General features: G+C 35.9%; 1 protein-coding gene across 1 annotated transcript in view; it reads left to right on the top strand.

Annotated features, from left to right (window-relative positions):
• The window catches only part of XIRP2 (xin actin binding repeat containing 2), a 79,604-nt gene that overhangs the window by 49,443 nt on the left and 7,706 nt on the right, over positions 1 to 22,455 (top strand). Inside the window, 5 exon segments of the mRNA XM_033231244.1 lie at positions 9,593 to 9,703; positions 10,416 to 10,488; positions 11,533 to 11,666; positions 12,330 to 14,028; positions 14,031 to 21,707. Coding sequence (XP_033087135.1) covers positions 9,593 to 9,703; positions 10,416 to 10,488; positions 11,533 to 11,666; positions 12,330 to 14,028; positions 14,031 to 21,707 — 9,694 coding nt within the window.

Raw genomic sequence — 22,455 nt, 5'->3', positions numbered from 1 at the left:
GTCAGTACTTTAGGCTGGGGTTCATTTTGTGAATCTTTTTACCATAAACATTTTGTATCAGCATTCTAACACTGTAAACAAATACCGCCCCCCCATCATAGTTTCTTTTTCTTTTTTCATTTTTGAGATCAAGAAAGAAGTTTTCATGTCTTCCCTGAACTCCTTTTCCTTCCTTTCCTCAAAACGTAGGCCTTTCATTTCTACATAAGGAATTATGATAATAAGAAATAGTACCATCAAGTCTATATGCTAAGTACCTCACAAATGCATGTTGAATGCATCACTTATTGACTTTAGGTGTAAAAATATTAATTCAAAATATCTTGTTGATGGGATTCTAGTACACCATATTCACGATGTATCTTTGATATTTTAAAAACTTACGTAGCATTCTTCCCTAAACCACTTTTACTGGTTAAATTCATTTGAAATCAACATGTAGAATGCTAGCATGGAAGAGCCTTAAAGAAATTTGACGTTATTCAACTGTAAAGGGCCTTGTACTCTACTTTTCCTGAGACTTAAAAACACTTGATCAATGGTAGCCCTTCCTGTCTCCTTCAGTGCTCCCCCAGCCTCTGTCCCAGCAGTTTACTAGTGAAGATACTGAGACTGAAATTAGTTATGACTTATTTACATGATTTCTTAGTTGAACCGATAATGAATTTTGGCCATAACCCAACAGTCCTACCACTCCAATCTCTTTTCACTCCCCTAGTTGCTTGTAGATACAATCATTAGTGCAATTATAAATTATTATCTTTTCAGTTTTCCTCATTTTCTTTATTTTAAAGAAAACACAAATTATCATTTTTGTCATAATTAATAATTGCCCTGTGATGCCATGTTTGTGCAGATAACCTTGCAATGCTTGGATCCAAGCCAGATCTGTTTTATTAATTTTCTTCCTTCTTGTTTGGATTTTATATAAGGATTTAAAATGTCATCTCTCCCAGTGAAAAGGACTGATGGCCATAAAGACTCAGAGGGACAGTGAAAGAGAGAGGGAGGTCTGTATAATTCAGTATAACAGCAGCTCTTTATAATACCCTTAACAGGAAAACTGCACTGACTCAAAGTCTTCCTAGATGTCCTTGTAACGTCTCATGGAACATACGTTACCAAAAAAATAAGCCCAAATCAGTTTTTTTAGTAAGATTTGGATAGTGCTTTCTACTATGTTATCTATTGTCAAAAATGAGTGGCACCCCTTTTCTTGTGCTTTTAACTGGTTTCCATTTGGTTAAGAAGATCTCAGTGTTCATAAATAATATTTCTTAGGAAGGCTAATGGACAGTTTTCTTTTTTTTTACATCAAAACTATTTTCTATTCTACCACCCAATGAGGTAGAACCAGCCACCACTAAGAGAAATTGCAAATACCATACACTCACTCTCCTAGCTTTGCTAATGTCTAGGACCCAGGTGTGCGAACAAGACTATAATGATCACCTCCATCTCAGGTTTTGCATAAGAGTTAGTGACATGAGAAGCAGGGACCATAGATAATCAATTTTGGTGATGGCTGGTGGCAGGAGATTACTGCAATTTCAATAAGTTTGTAAGTATTTCAGAAGCAACATCCAGTACACACTCTTGGTGGCATTGTCAGTGAATGAGTCTAAGGCCGATGGTAGCAACCAGGGTACGTTTACCAGATGTCTCTGCAACTATATTCTGTACTGCTACTGGGTACAAACCCTCCAAGTCTTATTCTCCAGTTTCCTGGAGATTTCTTGAGATACACTCTCCACCCATACCACCCAATGCCTCTTCAATAAATTCCCTTTTCTGTTTAAATCAGTCAGGCTCCAGTGCTTGAATTTGGGAGCTGTGACTGATATAAAGATAAATTATCTACAAATCTTAATGTTTTTTACTGTCAAAATGGGAATCATACAACAGTACCTTTCAGGCAAAGAAGAATCCTGTTAAGAATTGTGTAATAATAGATTAAATCATTATGAACTGACTGTTCACTAGGTATGAGTTCATGAAAGATGAAGTGTAAATAAATTGGATAGGTGATCACAAACCCGCTCTCTGGCTATATCTCTACAGAATATTTCCATGTGTCAGGAGCCAGAATGGTTTGGAAGTGTCACAATACATAAAGGCTCCTTTTTCCTTCTCCCTTTGAGTAACCCCCCTAAATCTGTTCCTTCTCTGGTAGAGAAAAAAAAATGTACCTATTGGGAGATTTGCTTCTTGTTTAGTTTCTGAACTTAATTATACAGTGAAATTCTCCAGTAAAATTCATTAATGTAGCTGAACTCCAGTTTTACTCAGTCTTTTGGAGGGCCTTGCTTACTACCAAATCCTGAATTACTAGGAAAATGTCTGACACAAGTGTGCAATAAATATTTGTTAAGTAAAGATACCAAACACTCTGGTATTTGTAGCACTTGTGAGCCAAGTTTTTAAAAACACATCAACTTATTGCTTCTTCACAACAACCTTCTGAGATAGGCAGTATTATTATTTGGTTATTTGAACAAGAAATGGATGCATGGGAGGCCTAAGTAACTTTTCCAAGAAAAGTGAGCAAATGTGATACTAACCCAGGAAGGCTGACTCTAGAGGCTGGGCCTTATATTTATGTACTTTTCTAAGCAGCTGATAATCATTAGGCACCAACCATATGTTAGACACAAAAGATTCAGTTATGTGTATGACAGTATTTTGCACTCAAAGAACTGACTCTATTAGAGAGACAGATCGAGAACAAATAATTACAAGTGCAATGCGTCCAATTCTATGACAGAAAATATAAATGAGGCTCATTGGAACCCCAGGAAGTTGTGATAAACTTTAGTTCAGGTGAAAGAGGATCAAGAAAGACATCTGAGAAGGTAGAATGCTTTAGCTGAGACTTGAAATAATTTTTCATGCATATAGAATGCATTCTAGGCAAAGGGACAATTTGTGTAAAAGGTAAAACAGCATGATATATTTGTGAGTGTAGTGAGGAATAACTGAGGCATAAAGCTGGAGATTTTGGCAAAGGTCAGATAATACACAAAATTTTATGTCATGTTAAAGAATTTCTACTTTCTTCTAAGGCAATCAAGAGCCATTGAAGCAATTTAAACAGGAGAGTAAGATGAATAGGTATGTCTTTAACAAAGATTATTCTGGCTTTATAAGATTGATACAAACAGGTTAAGGTGAGATGGAAGAAGATAAATTAGGAGACTACTGAAATAGTCCAGATTAAATATGTGAGGACTTAAATGGGTCAGAAATTCTAGGGTAAAGAGGGCACAGACTCAAGGGTTATTTAAATCGCAATAGACAGCATTGGTAGGGCATAGAAATTAGTTGGATATTGGTGAGGAAGGGATGGTAATCAAGAGGTAGAGTTCTGTTTCTCAATTTTGGTTGGTGTTAGTTAGCATAGGACACATGTTACCTCTATTTTTTTTTTCTTTAGAATATTTTATTCTTTCTGTAAACTTTTTATCTGTAATTTCACTTCCCTGTAAGACTCTAAGTTTCAGCCTCTTGTTGGACATTTATGTTTATTTATATCCCAGTGTCTCTGGTTTTAAGATTCTTTGTGTCTATGTTGGATTGAAATATTATATACATATATATCTTTAATATACATCTTCATAAAACTTCTGAAATGCATTCTTTATTGTGAATTGAATGTCTTTATGTAAGCTGCATTTTTAGTTTGTCAAATAAATATTGTTATTTATATGACTAATATGTTTGACGACTCAGTTGAGAGTGCATCTTTTATATGTTCTTTTTATGAATCTTCAGCGTTTTGGGCCTCTGGAATACGGCTCTATAAATAATACTTTTAGAGCAGAAGAAGACAGTCAGAGTTCTAGCCGCTAAAACTAGCATTGCTTATTCAGAATCCTCCCTTTTATGACAGCAAAATTTTGTACTTTTAAACCAATTATTTTCTTTATTAAAAATGATTCTTTGCTCTTTCTAGCTAAATATTACCAAAGCATAATTGTTTTTAGTCAAAGAAGAGTTAAAATTAATGGAATGATAACACTTCTCTCAGAAATTTATGCAATAAATCTGCATAATTCATGCTTTGGTATATATTTAGCATTCTTGTTTCAAGGGAATTGCAAGCTGACTGAGCCTTTTTGTATCATTAAATATATATATATATTTACATATATTGCATAGATAGAGATACAATCACAGAAATGTATTAAACAATACTGACAGTGCCTAGCCCAATGCCATTGAGATAGCCAATGTTCAGTAACTGTTGTTTGAATAAATAAATGCATGGGTGAAGCTCTACAAGGTCACTCATGTTTAAAAATTTAGCGCTTTCATAGGAAAAAATCACTGCATTAAAATGTTTTGAATGTTTAGAGCTAATAATCCAACTAGCATACTCCCATAACTTTAGCAGAGCTACTATTGAATTAAGTAAAACTGGAGCCTTCATTGCTGAGTATATTGAGTCACATAAAGACTTAGGACTTGGAATTGCGTTAACTCTTCTTTTCCCTTAATGTTATTTTCTTATTTTTATAAATTATAAAATGAGGATGAATCATTGTCTTTCAGTGTCATCATAAATATCTCAGCATAGTTATTCAATGTCATAGTAATTCTGCCCAATGCATCCCACTGCAGTTTCTACATGATCTTTGACAACATGTCAGATCCATTAACTCAGTGAATAACAATTCACAAAAAAACATACAAACTAGTTTGTTTAGCATCATGAATATCTTTTTATTTTCCTATGTTGAAAGAATCCTTACCTCTGTGTGTGTGTTTGCTCTCTTTGTATACATATTCTTTATTTTAGACTCAGGAGGGTACATGTACATGTTTTGTTACATGAATATATTGCATAATGGTGGGATCTGGGCTTCTAGTGTATTTATTGCTGTCTTGGTACAGACTGCTCCTTTCTCTGATGGTGTCAGCTACCCTTTACAGTACCACAGCATTGCACATATTTTTCCATAGATGTTCTGATCACATCTATGAACATCTGTGAAGAGACTCCTCTTTCTGAGTGCACTTTGTAAAGTGACTGACATATTATTGCTAGTGTCAAAGGGATGAACAACCAAAACAACAACAAAATGAAATCATAGGGTTATGTGGAAGAATTTGGAATCTCAATTTTCAAAGCAGATTAAAAATTATAAAATTTTCACACTACTAAAAAAAGTGACTACTGTATTTGCCCATGTGTTTACTCCTTGATGTTTTACTGGATATCTACTGTGTGCATGGAAGCTAATCATTGGGATTTGAGGATGTATGTGATAGACACAGTTCAGTTAAAGGAGAGGATCATATTAGCAAATGATGACTGTGAAATGTGATAGGTAGATAAAACAGATGTGTGCTAATATCACAGGAATAGAAAAAGCAAGAATAGTGCATCCTGTATAGAAGTCAGGAAAGGTTTCAAAAAGAAAGTAATTTTTGAGCTTAGTCTTTAAGAGGGTATAATGAATGTGGAAAAGCCTTTATATAAAGCTCACACCTTAGAGATGTCAAGTTGTATATTGTAATTTTTAAGGGAAAATTAATAAAAATAAAAAGAGAAGCCTCAGAGAAAAAGGAAAAAAATCAATGTTTGAATTTTAATATATTTAAATCCATACAAATACAATGGTCACCCACAAATTGTTATGCTCATCACTTAAAAGAAAAATAAACTGATTATTCTTTCAAAGCTTGAATCCACTGACATTTTTGCTAAGATGAACAGTCTGTTTTTGGTATTGTTTATGTCTGTTTGACAAAGATGTAAACAACATGAATGTATCATAACTTTTTCTAGTTTTAGAGATTAGTAAAAATGCTATATTACTGGCATTGAACATGAACTTCTGCTTTTTCCACACTAGTGAGGCAGTTACCATCTACTATTCTGCCAGTCTTTCCCTATGTGTTTTTCTATTGGATATACTTCCAAGAGTCACAATAATAGTGAGTCGCCATAAAAAAAAAAAAAAAAAAAAACTTTAAAAAAATCTGTCCTTTTTCCTTACTCATTGCACTATAATGAGTTTGCAATTTTATTGAGAAATGTACAATGTCTTTCCCTATAATGATATAAAAATGAAAAGTTGAATAGGCAGGATATGAACAGTTTCCTGTGCAAGATAAATCTCCTTAGAAGATGTGCATATCAACAATAGATTTTTGTTATATAGTTGGTTAATATATAAGCTCACATCAGACTGATGTGAGCTATGCAGACACCATAATATTGTCTTGCTGTTGTACTGCATTTCCTTTTTTAGATTTCAAAGTTAGAGCACATAGATTATCTCTTTTCCTTTCCTTTAATGCCTCATGAGATGAAAGACCTGAGTTTAAGTATGATTTCATGATTTTCCCAAAAATACAACATACCTAGTAAAGGAGAGGTTTAGGATTAATCTCCCATTCCTGACTACTGGTTAACTGACCTGTGAACAAAATAGCATTTGTCTCTTGCAGACTGGTCTATATTTAAATTTAATTTTCAGTAACCAATCTTATGAATTATTGGTGTAAATGTATGCATGGTGATCTGACCAGAGTTGTTTAAAACATTTTATTTAATTTGATTTCTGCCTGAGCATTATGATGATGCAACTTTTTACCTAACCCTATACTCTATAGACACCAACAATTAGAAAGAAAGTCAGGTTTTAAATCCAAACTAAACTAGTTGCAAAATATGAAACAGTAAATGGTAGAAACAAAAGCTTGGGATATTTTAAGGAGTATTTTATGTAAGATACAGCAACCAGGGGGCAGTAAAATTGATGCATTGATGCTAACATACCAAACTAGTGTGGCAATTACAGTTCTATCTGGAAATAGCACATAAATGCTGAAGTAGAAACTTACGACTTTAAACAAAATTTATGTACATTTGTACTGTTTATTTTGTGTCATTTCCTACAAGAAAATATATTTATAGATGATAGACATAGATTGTTTTTACTCAAGTAGATACACATTAACTATAAAGTGTTTGTCCCAGAAAATAACTTTCAAAATATGTGTCAAAATTACATTTATTTACAGTTTTTCTATTCCAAATATTTTGCATTTCCTCTCAATACAGAGATTTATGTCACTAACTCTGCTCTTTCAGATTGGTGACAGGTATCTGAAACTCAAATTTCCATGGGTACCAGACAAGTTTTGTTGCTTTTTTTTTTAAATGTCAACTTGCTCTTAAATATTAGCTAATAATAGTGATGGTGGCCAACTAAAAGGTATATGCCCAATTAAAAGCCAGACTCTGCCATGTTGGACTATGAACGCAGTGTTAACCATGTCTTCAGAGTTTTTAAAAGCAGAAAGAATTTTTTATTTTTGTAGATGTTAATAATTCAAAACTTTAAAATCACTGTGTAGGCCAAATAAAGCATGTCCCCAGGCCACAGCGGGCATGTAGGCCTCTAGGCGGAGACATGATTCTACAGAAATGATCACGGTGCCCCTCACAGGGACCTTGGTTCTAATCAGGTGTGCATTCTCCTTTGCTACTTCACTGTGTTTCATTGGTACTTCCTAATTCTCAGTGTGTGCATGAGAAAGCCATAGAATATTCCCATTATATGCCTAATAGATGGAAAGACTTGTCACAGATGTAAAGAGCTGTCATTAGTGCCCATGCATTTTTTTTTTATATCTGCAGTTGTCAATGATTGTTATTGCTCTCTCCAGCACAATGCTATTTGTAGCCTCAAATAAAACTTGATTATGCAAGGCATCTTGTTATATGGAATTCTGATTCTTTGAACTTGAAGGAATGAATATGGATTATTCATTTTCTATGCTCCTTCTCAAGAAACTAAAGCATTTTGTTCATTGTTCTATCCTCAATTTTGAGAACATTCCTCGCAAGTAGGTGTTTGAATAGAATTAATGTATTGCTGAAAGTTGGCTATCTTATTCATGCGTACTCTCCTCACTTATTCATTATGTGAACTTTTCCTTAACACAAACAGTGTGTTAAACATGTTACCAAATATCATTTGAAATATATGGATTATTAACTAGGCCTAGAAAGCATTCTGCTTGGAAAAGAAATTACAGTGGTCTTCAATTTAATGAGATACAATCTACATTTAAAAGTGTAAGTCCATATTTTGTCTTTGGTTTTATGTAGGACTTCTAGGAAGCCCTCAACTTTTTTTTTCTTAATTCTCCTTCCTAGAAAAGTATAATAAGATCAGATTATACTGTAACATCTCTAACTACATGACTAACTGCTCCTTGGTTGATGAGACTTTAAACCCTGTATAACAAATACCCTTGAGGTGAAAAGTCTCATACATCTACTGGAATTAATTTTATACTTATTATTAGTTTAAGAGATTGGGATTTGATAGTATAAAGTTTTTTAACTTACTGCAAAAAAACATTTTAGTAATACTATTTTAATTAATAATGATAATATACCCTTGCTCACTCGACTATTCTGTACTAAAACAAGTTTTTAAAAGTCAAATCTCAAAAATAGTATTTACTATTCATTTGGATATCAAGATAAAAGTGAAGTCCCACCTTCAGGCACATTCAAAAATATGTTATTGTAAAGAGTCATCTGTCTGTATCCTTATTTTTGGATGTTAAGATTTTTAGCAGTATGCTAACTGCTTCATCATATCAATCAATCATATACTTGTGTCAGAATCACATTCTGTAGTAAAAGCAGGACTGGATCACCAAAATTAATAGGAGCTCCGAGTTTGCAATTCATTAAGGGTCAACCGTTCTAACTTCACCAAAATCAAGAGTAGTTCCACTTGTGAAGATAGGGAGACATAAACTAGCATAATAATCTATATTGGATACATTTAATGGTTATATTCTTCAACTGAACTCTGGATATGTCATCATACTGGATGACCAATTTGAAGACTAGTATGTCTTTTTGTAACATAAAAATGTGACTTGTAAACAACAACAAAAATACATATATATTTTTTCAGGCTCATCTTTCTCATACTGGGTAATGCATCATTAACACTTTTGCTTGCTAAGGGTAGCAGGCAGAATAATGGTCTCCAGATATAACTATGTCCCAATCCCCAGAATTTGTGAATACATTAAATTACATGGCAAAGGAGAATTAAGATGCAGATGGAATTAAGGCTGCTAATTAGATGATTTTATGATGATGAGATAATATTCACTTATCTGGGTTGGTCCAATGTAATCATAAGGGTCCTTAAAAGTGGAAGACAGTATCAGATAGATGGCAGTATGAGAAGTTCTCAGTCTGATAGAGGCAAGGGCCGTTAGCCCAGGAAAGTGGGCAGCCTCTAGAAGCTGCAAAAGGCAAGGAAATGGATTGTCCCCTCCAGCTTGCAGAACAGAATGCATACTTTCTGATACTGGCCAACACCCAGGAAGACTCATTCAGGGCTTCTGACCTATAGAAGTAGAAGATCCTAAGATTATGCCGTTTCAAGCCACTAAACTTGTGGTAATTTGTTATAGCAGCCAAGAAAACCAATATACTAAAGAATCTCAATTTTTTTCCAAAAATTGTCACTGAAATTGCACAAATAAAAAAAGTCAAAATTTTTACTTTTCTTAAGGCATTGTCTGTCTGTCTGTTTGCTTTCAGGAGGCAATTCATAGCAGCCAGGCTGGCACTTCAAAAAGCAGCCAGGAAATGGCAAGAAATGAACAAGAAGGGTCCAAAGTGCAGAAAATTGATGTTCATGGAACAGAAATGGTAACTATTTAGAAAGGCAGTACTTTCAAACACTTTCCAGTACTGTATGGAAATTACGACTTTGTTGTAAGCATTTGTATTTATTGTTACTTATGTATCTAGTATCAATACCTATCAGTGTTTCTTTCTCCACTTTCAAGTTCGAATTCTTTTAAAAGTAAAATAGGGCCTGGTGCGGTGGCTCACACCTGCAATCCCAACACTTTGGGAGGCTGAGGCAGGCAGATCATGAGGTCAGGTGTTCGAGAGCAGTCTGGCCAACATAGTGAAACCCCATCTCTACTAAAAATCCAAAAACCTTAGCCAGATGTACTGGTATGTGCCTGTAATCCCAGCTACTCAGGAGGCTGAGGCAGGAGAATCACATGAACCCAGGAGGCGAAGGTTGCAGTGAGCTGAGTTCGCACCATTGCACTCCAGCCCAGGTGACAGTGCGAGACTCCATCTCAGAAAATAAATAAATAAATAAATGTAAAATAGGCACCCTATAACAGTATGATTGCACTTTAGACGTCAGTTCAAATATATTTTATTATAAGTGAATCCATGTGTTAAAATAAATGATAGAGGCTTAATTAGCATCTTTCAATGTACACTAAAGTATTGGGTGAAAATCACTGTAAAATGAAGAGTATTATTTGTAAATAATAATACTTCTTAAAATAATTGACTTCTTAAAAACAATTTATTTTCAAATTATCTTTAAATACAGGTCTCTCATCTTGAAAAGCACACCAAGGAAATAAACCAAGCATCTCAGTTTCATCAATATGTTCAGGAAACAGGTAAGAGTCTGGTATTATTGACTCCAATACTCCTTTCTCCTATTGATGTGTTTGAGTTTGAATGGATGACTTCCAAAGCACAATCCTCCCCTCTGAGTAACTTTAGTAACTATGACTCATGGTTCCAGGGAATGCTGAATAGGATTTCTACAAATAATTAGATTTTGCCTGTGGTCATAGGTGCAATAAGTTTCTAAATTAGTTTATTGGCCATCAATCCTATGATATATCCATTCTAAACCTTAAAGCTAACCACCTCTGAATTCCTTTTTGCCTCAGGGACCTACAGTAAAACTTGATGTTTATCAAGCTCCCTGAGAATAGAGTTGTTATCTAGACTGAATTAATTTTAATAACAGATTTAAGCACTATTAAGTCCAGCTCTCCAATCTGTAGATATGAGATTAGACTACAGCCAAATTTGTGCAAGTTTGCACAAGGCTGGACATAGTTTGTCTTGTCTGTAAAAATGGAATGAGCTTTGCTACCCTGAAGAACTAAAAAAAAAAAAAAAAAATTTTAAGCCAACTGTGACCAAAACTTTACTTGATTACATGACTATATCTTTATTTTGGTTTTCTTGCTTAAGAAAGTAGGTCTTCTGCAATTTCTTTTCTTGTTTTATACATTTTATTATTTTTTCCTGAGCATAAAAGTAGAACATGCTTGTAGAAAATTTGGAAAATCCAGAGATAAGCAACATTTTTCTTCCTGTATTGTCTTACTATAGTTCTTCCTATATTCCTAAATTACATAATGAAATAATGACATATGTATGCTTGTACCTTGAATCTTTTTATTTAATGTACATTGTGAGAAGTTTCCCATAGCATTATAATTTTATCTTTTTTAATTTTTGTAGAGACAGGGTCTGGCTATGATGCCCAGGCTGCTCTCACACTCTTGGGCTCAAGTAATCTTTGCACCTCAGCCTCCCAAAGTGTTGGGATTACAGGCATGAACCACCATGCCCAGCCGTAATTTCTTCTTAAACATAATTTTTAGTAATTACATAGTATCCCTGGTGTGTTTTTCTGTTTATAGTCATTGATACACCTGAGGATGAAGAAATTCCAAAGGTTTCGACTAAGTTGTTAAAAGAGCAGTTTGAAAAGTCTGCCCAGGAAAAGATCCTTTACTCTGACAAAGAGATGACAACCCCAGCAAAGCAGATTAAGGTAAAGTCATTTCTTTACACAGAAACATATTAAGTGTAAGACCAAGCTTAAATGTATTATTTTCAAATTACTGAAATTTGAAGTGGCTTTTCAACAAAAACAAAAATTCTGAACTAGCATTTATTCAGTTCTATAAGGAGAATATTAACCTGCATGCAAAAGGAGGTAGAGTAAAAACTTTTCTCACTAGAGGAAAATAAGGGAAGAAAAAATTATGTATGTTCTAAAGTCTAATAATTAACATTAAAGTAATTAAATCAATTTTAAATGCCAGATGCTTGCTCTGTTCTGTTTTAAATTCCAAGGAAAACGAAACAACCCTCAAAAGTACTTTAAGACTTTTACTGTTTCCCTCTAGATTACTCTGCATACCACATTAAGTAAAGGGAAAAAAAAATCACAATTATATGTAAATTTTAAAATATTGAGTCCTTGATGCATTGAATGGCAAATATAACTTTACAAGTAAAAATGGATTATAGGAAAGATAGTGACAAATATTGACTATTATTCCTAAGTAGGTCTCTAAATGAGTACATCACATATTGTTCCCAATGGAGATATCATAGGAGGGTCCAGGTTACAGACCAATGAAGGGCAGTGCCTAGGAAGCCTCTGCCACTACACTCACCTTTATAAGATTTGATTTTCTCTCCCCTAAAGATTGAATGTGAATGTGAAGAGACTTTAAAGCCATCATCAGTTGTGAGTACCTCTTCCACTTCTTGCATTTCAACCAGCCAGAGGAAGGAAACATCAACCACAAGATATAGTGATCACAGTATCACTTCCTCAACTCTGGGACAAATTAATGCTACTTCTTCAGGAATGACAGAAGAATTTCCTCCTCCCCCACCTGACGTACTTCAAACTTCAATAGATGTGACAGCATTTTCCCAGTCCCCTGAACTACCCAGTCCTCCTAGAAGACTACCAGTCCCCAAAGATGTATATTCCAAGCAAAGAAATTTGTATGAATTAAACCGTTTATATAAACACATCCATCCTGAGTTAAGAAAAAACTTAGAAAAAGATTATATCAGTGAGGTTTCTGAGATTGTTTCTAGTCAAATGAACTCAGGGAGTTCAGTCTCAGCAGATGTGCAACAAACCCGTTATGTTTTTGAAAACACAAATGACAGTTCTCAAAAGGATCTGAACTCAGAAAGAGAATACTTGGAATGGGATGAAATTCTGAAGGGAGAGGTGCAGTCCATTAGATGGATCTTTGAGAATCAACCATTGGATTCCATTAACAATGGCTCTCCTGATGAAGGTGACATTTCCAGGGGTGTTGCTGATCAAGAAATCATTGCTGGTGGCGATGTGAAATATACTACATGGATGTTTGAAACCCAACCCATTGACACACTTGGGGCTCATTCTTCTGACACTGTAGAAAATGCAGAGAAAATTCCTGAGCTAGCCAGAGGAGATGTCTGCACAGCTCGGTGGATGTTTGAAACAAGGCCATTGGACTCGATGAATAAAATGCATCAAAGTCAAGAAGAATCAGCGGTAACTATCAGCAAGGACATAACTGGGGGGGATGTCAAGACTGTCAGATACATGTTTGAAACTCAACATCTAGATCAACTTGGACAGCTTCATTCAGTGGATGAGGTTCACTTACTGCAGCTTAGGTCTGAGCTCAAAGAAATTAAGGGAAATGTTAAAAGAAGTATAAAATGTTTTGAAACTCAACCATTATATGTTATTAGAGATGGTTCAGGTCAAATGCTGGAAATTAAAACTGTTCACAGGGAAGATGTTGAAAAAGGAGATGTAAGAACAGCACGGTGGATGTTTGAAACACAGCCGTTGGACACAATTAACAAAGATATCACAGAAATTAAAATTGTCCGAGGAATATCCATGGAAGAAAATGTCAAAGGTGGGGTGAGTAAGGCAAAGTGGTTATTTGAAACCCAACCTTTGGAGAAAATCAAAGAGTCAGAAGAGGTCATCATTGAAAAGGAAACAATAATAGGTACAGATGTCTCCAGAAAGTGTTGGATGTTTGAAACACAGCCATTAGACATTTTAAAAGAAGTTCCTAATGCAGATCCTCTACAACATGAGGAGATAATAGGGGGTGATGTACAAACTACTAAGCATCTATTTGAAACACTTCCAATTGAGGCATTAAAAGACAGTCCTGATATAGGAAAGCTTCAAAAAATCACTGCCTCTGAAGAAGAAAAAGGGGATGTTAGGCATCAAAAATGGATTTTTGAAACCCAACCTCTGGAAGACATTAGAAAAGATAAAAAGGAGTACACACGAACAGTGAAACTTGAAGAAGTTGACAGAGGAGATGTGAAAAACTACACACATATCTTTGAATCAAACAATTTAATTAAATTGATGCATCACATAATATAGAGGTGGAAGGAGTCACAAGAGGTGCTGTAGAGTTAAATAAATCTCTCTTCGAGACAACACCACTGTATGCCATTCAAGATCCCCTTGGAAAATATCATCAAGTAAAGACAGTCCAGCAAGAAGAAATCATAAGAGGTGACGTAAGAAGCTGTAGGTGGCTTTTTGAAACAAGGCCCATTGACCAGTTTGATGAAAGCATTCATAAATTTCAAATAATTAGAGGAATATCTGCTCAAGAAATACAGACTGGAAATGTGAAATCTGCCAAATGGTTGTTTGAAACCCAACCTCTTGATTCAATTAAATATTTTAGTGATGTGGAAGAAACAGAAAGTAAAACTGAACAAGCTAGAGATATTATTAAAGGGGATGTCAAAACCTGTAAATGGCTTTTTGAGACCCAGCCAATGGAGTCTCTTTATGAAAAAGTTTCGTTAATGACCAGCAGTGAAGAAATTCGTAAGGGAGATGTCAAAACCTGTACTTGGCTCTTTGAAACTCAGCCACTTGATACCATAAAAGATGACTCTGAAACAACAGTCAAATTGCAAACTGTAAAACAGGAGGAGATCCAAGGTGGGGATGTTCGTACAGTATGTTTTCTTTTTGAGACAGAAAATTTGGACAGCATACAAGGAGAAGAAGTGAAGGAAATCAGGCCTGTTGAAATGGATATACAAGCTGGAGATGTTTCTAGCATGAGGTATAAATTTGAAAATCAGTCCTTAGATTCCATAAGTTCCAGTTCAGAGGAAGTTTTGAAAAAGATCAAAACCTTAAAAACTGAAGATATTCAAAAAGGCAATGTTTTAAATTGTAGGTGGCTTTTTGAAAACCAACCAATTGATAAGATAAAAGAAAGCCAAGAAGGTGATGAATGTGTTAAGACGGTGACAGACATACAAGGTGGCGATGTAAGAAAGGGGTGCTTTATTTTTGAGACTTTTTCTTTAGATGAGATTAAAGAAGAATCTGACTATATCAGCACCAAGAAAACAATTACTGAAGAAGTAATGCAGGGTGATGTAAAAAGCTACAGAATGCTCTTTGAAACCCAGCCACTCTATGCAATTCAAGACCGAGAAGGGTCCTATCACGAAGTAACCACAGTTAAAAAAGAAGACGTAATTCATGGAGATGTGCGAGGAACAAGGTGGCTTTTTGAAACAAAGCCATTAGACTCTATTAATAAATCAGAAACTGTGTATGTTATTAAAGCTGTCACACAAGAAGAGATTCAGAAGGGAGATGTTAGTTCTGTCAGATACAGGTTTGAAACTCAGCCACTGGATCAGATTTCTGAAGAATCACATAATATTGTGCCCACTGTTGACCATATACAAGGTGGCAATGTAAAGACAAGTAAACAATTCTTTGAGTCTGAAAATTTTGATAAGAATAACTATATACGAACAGTAAGTGTCAATGAAATACAAAAGCGCAATGTCAAAACATCTACTTGGCTATTTGAAACCCACACTATAGATGAACTGAGAGGAGAAGGGTTAGAATATGAAAATATCAAGACAGTCACCCAGGAAGATGTGCAGAAAGGTGATGTTAAGCAGGCTGTGTGGCTTTTTGAAAATCAAACTTTTGATTCTATTATGGAAGCACATAAAGGTGTCACAAAAATGACCAAGGAAGAAATCCCTCCTTCTGATGTCAAAACAACTACATGGCTCTTTGAAACAACACCACTTCCTGAATTTAATGAAAATAGAATAGAAAAGATAGAAATTATTGGCAAGAGCATTAAAGAAACCTTAGAAGATCTCTACTCTCAAAAAGTTATCCAGGCTCCTGGAATCATCATTGAAGCTGATGAAGTTGGGGATGTTCGAATGGCAAAATACAAGCTAATGAACCAAGCATCTCCTGAGATACAGAAAGAAGAAATTATCAGGGCTGATCTCAGAAATATAATGGTGAACCTACTTTCCAAAAGGGACTGTACTAAAAGAGAGATTTTGGTTAGTGAAGAAGAGAAGGGAAATGTTAATTTGACTAAAACTCAATTATTAAACAAATCAACTGAATTTCATGCTGAAAAAGAAGAGATAGTGAAAGGTGATGTACAACAAGCAATAAAAAACCTGTTCTCTGAGGAAAGATCTGTAAAGAAAGGCATCTTAATTCAGGAAGATGAAAGAGGAGATATTAACATGACTATCTATTGTCTTCTTCATGAAAATGATGGTGACACAAATGAGCGTGAAGAAGTAATAGGGGGTGATGTCAGACGTACCATTCATAATTTATTGTCTTCCACATCAAACAATAAAATATCTGAAAGGGCTAAAATTGATGCCTCTGAGAGGGGAAATGTTCAGTTTTTCACAACCTGCATAGAAGCTGGAGCTTTGGATTATCTCAAACAACTCCACACAGAGTCAAATGAGACACTGACAGCTAAGCAACAAGAAGGAGAGAAAGAAATTATTGGTGGTGATGTTGAAGGCACAAAACTGTTACTGAAGAAAAGGCAGTCTCTGGTTGAACGTACTGTTAGTGAAACTGACATCATCCCTGGAGATGTGCATAATACAGTTAAGGTTTTTATGACCGAGCCTCAGAGTACACTTGGTAAGATACCCAAAGAAGAGATAATAAAAGGTGATTTGGCATCAACCCTAAAATCCCTCAGCCAGGCTGTAAATCAGAAAACAGTGACAAAAACAGAAGAAATTATAAAAGGTAACATGCTAGCCACACTCAAGTCACTTAAAGAATCTAGCCATCGATGGAAAGAATCTAAACAGCCTGATGCCATCCCTAGTGATATTGAGAAAGCTATTGAATGTCTTGAAAAAGCTACAAATACAAGGACAGAAATTCTGAAAAAGGAGCTTCTCAAAGATGACCTGGAAACATCATTAAGGTCTTTGAAAGAAGCACAAAGAAGTTTCAAAGAGGTAGATAAAGAAGGTGTAATCAAAAAAGATGCTCAAGTTGTGATGGCAGGATCCTCAGGAGAACAGAAAACAGATATTCATCAGGTTGCTGTCCAGAGGAACAAAAATAGTCTTCTTCAGCCAAAGCCAGCACCCTTTGAGCCAGCAGCCAAGTGGCAAGGGGGAGCAGATACTCTCAGTCAAACTATGGGAAAATCTTGTCATGGCAATTTAGAAGAAAGAACTGAGGTTAATCTTCCAAAAGCCCCCAAAGGCAGTGTAAAGATTGTCATAGATCGTGAACAAAACAATGATGCTCTAGAGAAAAGCCTTAGAAGACTATCTAATTCACACCATAAATCTATTAAAAATATTTTGGAATCAGGAGACAAAATGGGTGTCTGGACTGATATCACAGGAGAACAGCATCTTAGAGATGAATATATGAGCAGACAATTAACTTCAACCGTATCAGTTAAGAATAATCTAAAAACTAAAGAATCAGACAGGGAAGTGAGAGAGCTGAAGAAGGATGATGCCTTTAATTCCGTCCAATCTGCTGATAAAACCATTGGAAAGCAAGAGACATATGAACGGAGAAATGACCACCAGAAAACGGAGGCTTTTCATATAAAGAGTCCTAAAAAGACCGAAAATATTAAAATATTAACTGATACACAAAACTCCAAGCCCAGTCCCACCCAGCATCCAGTCAGCATGCCAGTTGGAGGAACTTACGACATTTCAGGGGACTTTCAGAAGCAAACTTTGTTAAAGCAAGAAACAAAATATTCTAATAAGAATATAAAGCAAAAGAATATAAACCTTCAACCAATGTGGCAGCCTTTGCCTGTAGAGCAAGACACAACCAATGTAACAGAAGTGAAAGTCTCTGAAAAAAATCACAATACATTTAAGACAACCAACAAAAAGCAGGAGACTGATGTTCACTTGAAAAGCCAGGACTTTCTAATGAAGACAAATACTTCCACAGACTTAAAAACGGCAATGGAAAGGTCCTTGAATCCAATCAACTTTAACCCTGAGAATAATGTAAAAGAAAGTGAGTGCCCCCTTCCACCTCCATCTCCACCTCCTCCACCACCTTCTAATGCATCATCTGAAATTGAATTTCCTCTTCCTCCTCCACCTCCTTTCATGATGTTTCCTGAAAAAAATGGGTTCCTTCCCTCACTGTCCACAGAGAAGATAACGGCTGAATTTGAAAGCTTTCCGGGCCTGCCTCTTCCTCCACCTCCAGTAGATGAGAAATCTGAAAGAGAAAGTCCATCGATGTTTCTGCCGCCTCCTCCTCCTCCAACTCCATCTCAAAACCCAGCACATCTCCTTTCCTCCTCTGCTCCAGAAAAGCACGGTGGAGACTTCATGCAACAATATTCCCAAAAAGAAGCCTCAAACTCTCAGAATTCTCAGGCTAAAATCATAACAGGAAAATCAGGTGTGTTGCCACCTCCCACATTGCCCAAACCCAAACTTCCCAAGCATATAAAAGATAATAAGTACCATTTCTCCCCCAAAGTTGAATTGACAAACTCCCTGTCAGATATGGAATGTAAAATTACTACCTCAAAGGATCAGAAAAAAGTAATGATGATGACCAGCAGCGAACACACAGAGACAAAGCAGAACGTTATTAGTAGGAGTCTTGATGAAAGAAAACAATCATTTGTTGACTCTGCAAACTGTCTCTCACACACAGTTCCAGGAACTTCAGCACCCAAGAAAAAACAGATTGCACCTCTTATAAAATCTCATTCATTTCCAGAGAGTTCAGGACAACAAAGTCCAAAACCTTATATGAGAAAATTTAAGACACCTTTAATGATTGCTGAAGAAAAATATAGACAACAAAAAGAAGAACTTGAAAAACAGAAACAGGAGAGTTCTTACTACAACATTGTTAAAACTGAAAGCCAAAATCAACACATATCAGAGGTGGAAAAGGAAATGCCATTACGAAAAACCAATGAGGAGGTTTCCGTATCTGGAATTGATTCAGAGCGCACCGTGGTTCAACCCAACCCAGGCTCTCAAAGTAATGCTCGGGTACTAGGAGTGTGTTCTGATAACCAGCTCTCCGCAACATCGCCAGTGACAGTCGCTGCCAAGAGGCTCCACCATGTTTTAGCAGCCTCAGAAGACAAAGATAAGATGAAAAAGGAAGTTTTACAAAGCGCAAGGGATATTATGCAATCCAAATCAGCTTGTGAAATTAAACAAAGTCACCAAGAATGTAGTGCCCAACAAACACAACAGAATAAGTATTTGGAGCAGTTGCACTTGCCCCAAAGCAAACCAATTTCCCCAAATTTCAAAGTTAAAACCATCAAGCTTCCAACTCTAGATCATACATTAAATGAAACAGACCACAGCTATGAAAGTCATAAACAGCAATCTGAGGTTGGTGTTCAAACCTTTACCAAACAACAATATCTGGAAACCAAGAAAAGTGAAGTAAGCACTGAATGTAGTCATAAGCAATCTCTGGCTGAAAGACATTACCAGCTACCTAAGAAGGAGAAAAGAGTGACAATAAAATTGCCTACAGAATCCATTCAGAAGAACCATGAAGATAAGCTCAAGATAGTTCCTGGGAAGCAAAGAGAATCTGGGGGATCTGACAGAGGGAAACTTCCAGGAAGTGAAGAAAAAAATAAGGGACCATCAATGATTAGTCGAAAAGAAGAGAGATTAATAACTGAAAGAAAACAAGAACTTTTGAAGAATAAATCAGCACCAAAGGTCGTCAAGCAAAAGGTTATTGATGCACATCTTGATTCACAGACTCAAAATTTTCAGCAAACACAAATACAGACCTCTGAAAGTAAAGTTGAACATAAAAAATGGCCCCAGCCATATAATAGTCTGCAGGAAGAAAAATGTCTCGAAGTCAAGGGCATACAACAGAAACAAGTCTTCTCTAATACTAAAGATTCAAAGCAAGAGATTACACAGAACAAATCATTCTTTTCTGCTGTGAAAGAATCCCAGCAGGATGATGGAAAATGTGCCGTAAATATAGTAGAATTCTTAAGAAAACGTGAAGAACTACAAGAGATTTTGTCTAGAGTAAAACAGTTTGAAGCAGAGCCAAGTAAAAGTGGCCTTAAAACATTTCAGACACTGTTAAATACTATCCCAGGATGGCTGATAAGTGAAGAAAAGAGAGAATATGCAGTTCACATTGCCATGGAAAATAATTTAGAAAAAGTAAAAGACGAAATAACACATATTAAAACTCAAGCAGAAGATATGCTTGTGTTCTATGAAAATATAATTCAGACAGCCATGATGTCCTCCAAAACAGGAAAATCGGGAAATAAACCCACTAGTCTTGAAACATCATCCAAAGTATCTAATGTTCATGTCAGCAATAATAAAAATAGTGAACAGAAAGAAAATAAAATTGCCAAAGAGAAAACAGGACAGCACCAAGTAGCAGCTCATCGTGAAGCAGCTGTTCATAGTCACGTGAAAACCCATCAGGAAATTAAACTCGATGAGAGCAACATTCCTCCTCCCTCTTTAAAAACACGCCCACTGTCACCAACTTTTATCACAATAGAATCTACTGCCCGACGAACGGAAACGCCTACTAAGGACGAGCTTTCTCAGTCCCCTAAAAAGGACAGTTATGTTGAACCCCCACCAAGAAGGCCCATGTCGCAAACATCTGAAATTCACAGAGCAAACACTTCCCCTTCTCCACCCAGGAGTCACTCTGAACAACTCGTCAGACTCAAAGACACCACTGCAAAGTTATCCAAAGGGGCCATCCCATGTCCAGCGGTCACCCCGGTTCCAATTGTAGAGAAGAGGTCTGAAATCATCATGTCTCCTGCAACACTTCGTCGTCAAATTAAGATAGAAACTCGTGGTAGGGACTCTCCACCTACAATCACAATACCAGTAAATATACATCATACTGCTAGTGGTTCCTCCAGAGAATCTATGGAAGCTCAAGAGGAAATCAGGAAAGTGGAGAAAAGGGCTACTTACGTTCACAATGGTGGACTCAATTCCACTGATCCCATAGTGCCCGACACTGAAAGCTATGATGCAGTTGAAATCATCCGCAAGGTTGAAGTGCCTCCTCGCCTGTCAGAGCACACACAGAGATATGAAGCAGCCAACCGCACTGTTCAAATGGCTGAAAATTTCGTGAATGACCGTGAAAATGAAATAAACAGATGGTTCAGGGAATTTGAGCATGGCCCAGTTTCTGAAGCAAAGTTAAACAGAAGAGTTTATGCAAATGGAGAAACAAACCATAATATCCAGCAAGAAAGTCGTACGTTTTGTCAGGAGGAATTTGGATTAACGTCTTTAGGAAACACGAGTTTTACAGATTTTTCTTGCAAACATCCTAGAGAGCTGCAAGAAAAGATTCCTATTAAACAGTCCAGAATCTGCTCTGAAACGAGGTCCCTAAGTGAACATTTCTCAGGCATGGATGCATTTGAGAGTCAAATTGCTGAGTCAAAGATGAAAACCTCTTCATCACATAGCTCAGAAGCTGGCAAATCTGGCTGTGACTTCAAGCATGCCCCACCAACCTACGAGGATGTCATTGCGGGACATATTTTAGATATCTCTGATTCACCCAAAGAAGTCAGAAAAAATTTTCAAAAGACATGGCAGGAGAGTGGAACAGTTTTTAAAAGCCTGGGATATGCAACTTCAGATTCTTCTGCAACTGAGATGAAAACTGCCTTCCAAGAGGAATCTGCATTTATAAGTGGTAAATGAGCTTGCAACGTGTTAAAGAAGATTAACCATTTAAAGCTATGTGTTCCATAGCCAAAATGATGTGCAGTTAAAGAGTGTGTGGAAACAACCAAACAATATAACCTGAAACTAACAGCTTCCCATGTATGCTTGTATACTCTTTATATGCTTGCTTTTACAACTTTATTTTCACAAAAGCATATATTATGATTTACTTGCACTGTGTGAGAATAACAAATACTATTATACAGATTACTGAAACATATTTGTCAAGGTAAATAAGGCTTTGGATAAAGCAACAGGTATAGCAATAATTTTATTTCATGCAATTATACTAGACAAAAATAATATCCCTTGACCTAATATTGACATATTTTTAACTGCCAGGTTTAAATGATGTTTGCACTGAGTCCAGTACAGACTGGTAGAAGTCCAAGACATAGTTGACATTCTTCATGTGTGCTTTAGTATTTTTATTGGTCTGTATCTCTGACAAAAGTGTAAGTGTGGAATTAGACCTTTTATATATTCAACTATTGTTACTGAATTGAATAGAGTTAGTTTTCTCTGATGCCACATTTTTTAACTGATTTTTTCACTTTTCTAAAAAATAAACTCTGAATCATGCTCAATCAACCTCATTCACAAATGAGCATAAACAATACATTTTAAAAATTTGATTTTATTTGGAAAGAGGGAGGTTTAAATCATATGAACTTAGTACATAATTTTTAACATCAAAGGACAGCTCATTTCCCTAC

Source organism: Trachypithecus francoisi, unplaced genomic scaffold, assembly GCF_009764315.1.
Source record: "Trachypithecus francoisi isolate TF-2019V2 unplaced genomic scaffold, Tfra_2.0 Lachesis_group13, whole genome shotgun sequence".
Classification (NCBI taxonomy): domain Eukaryota; kingdom Metazoa; phylum Chordata; class Mammalia; order Primates; family Cercopithecidae; genus Trachypithecus; species Trachypithecus francoisi.
This window is presented reverse-complemented; position numbering and strand designations above follow the sequence as displayed.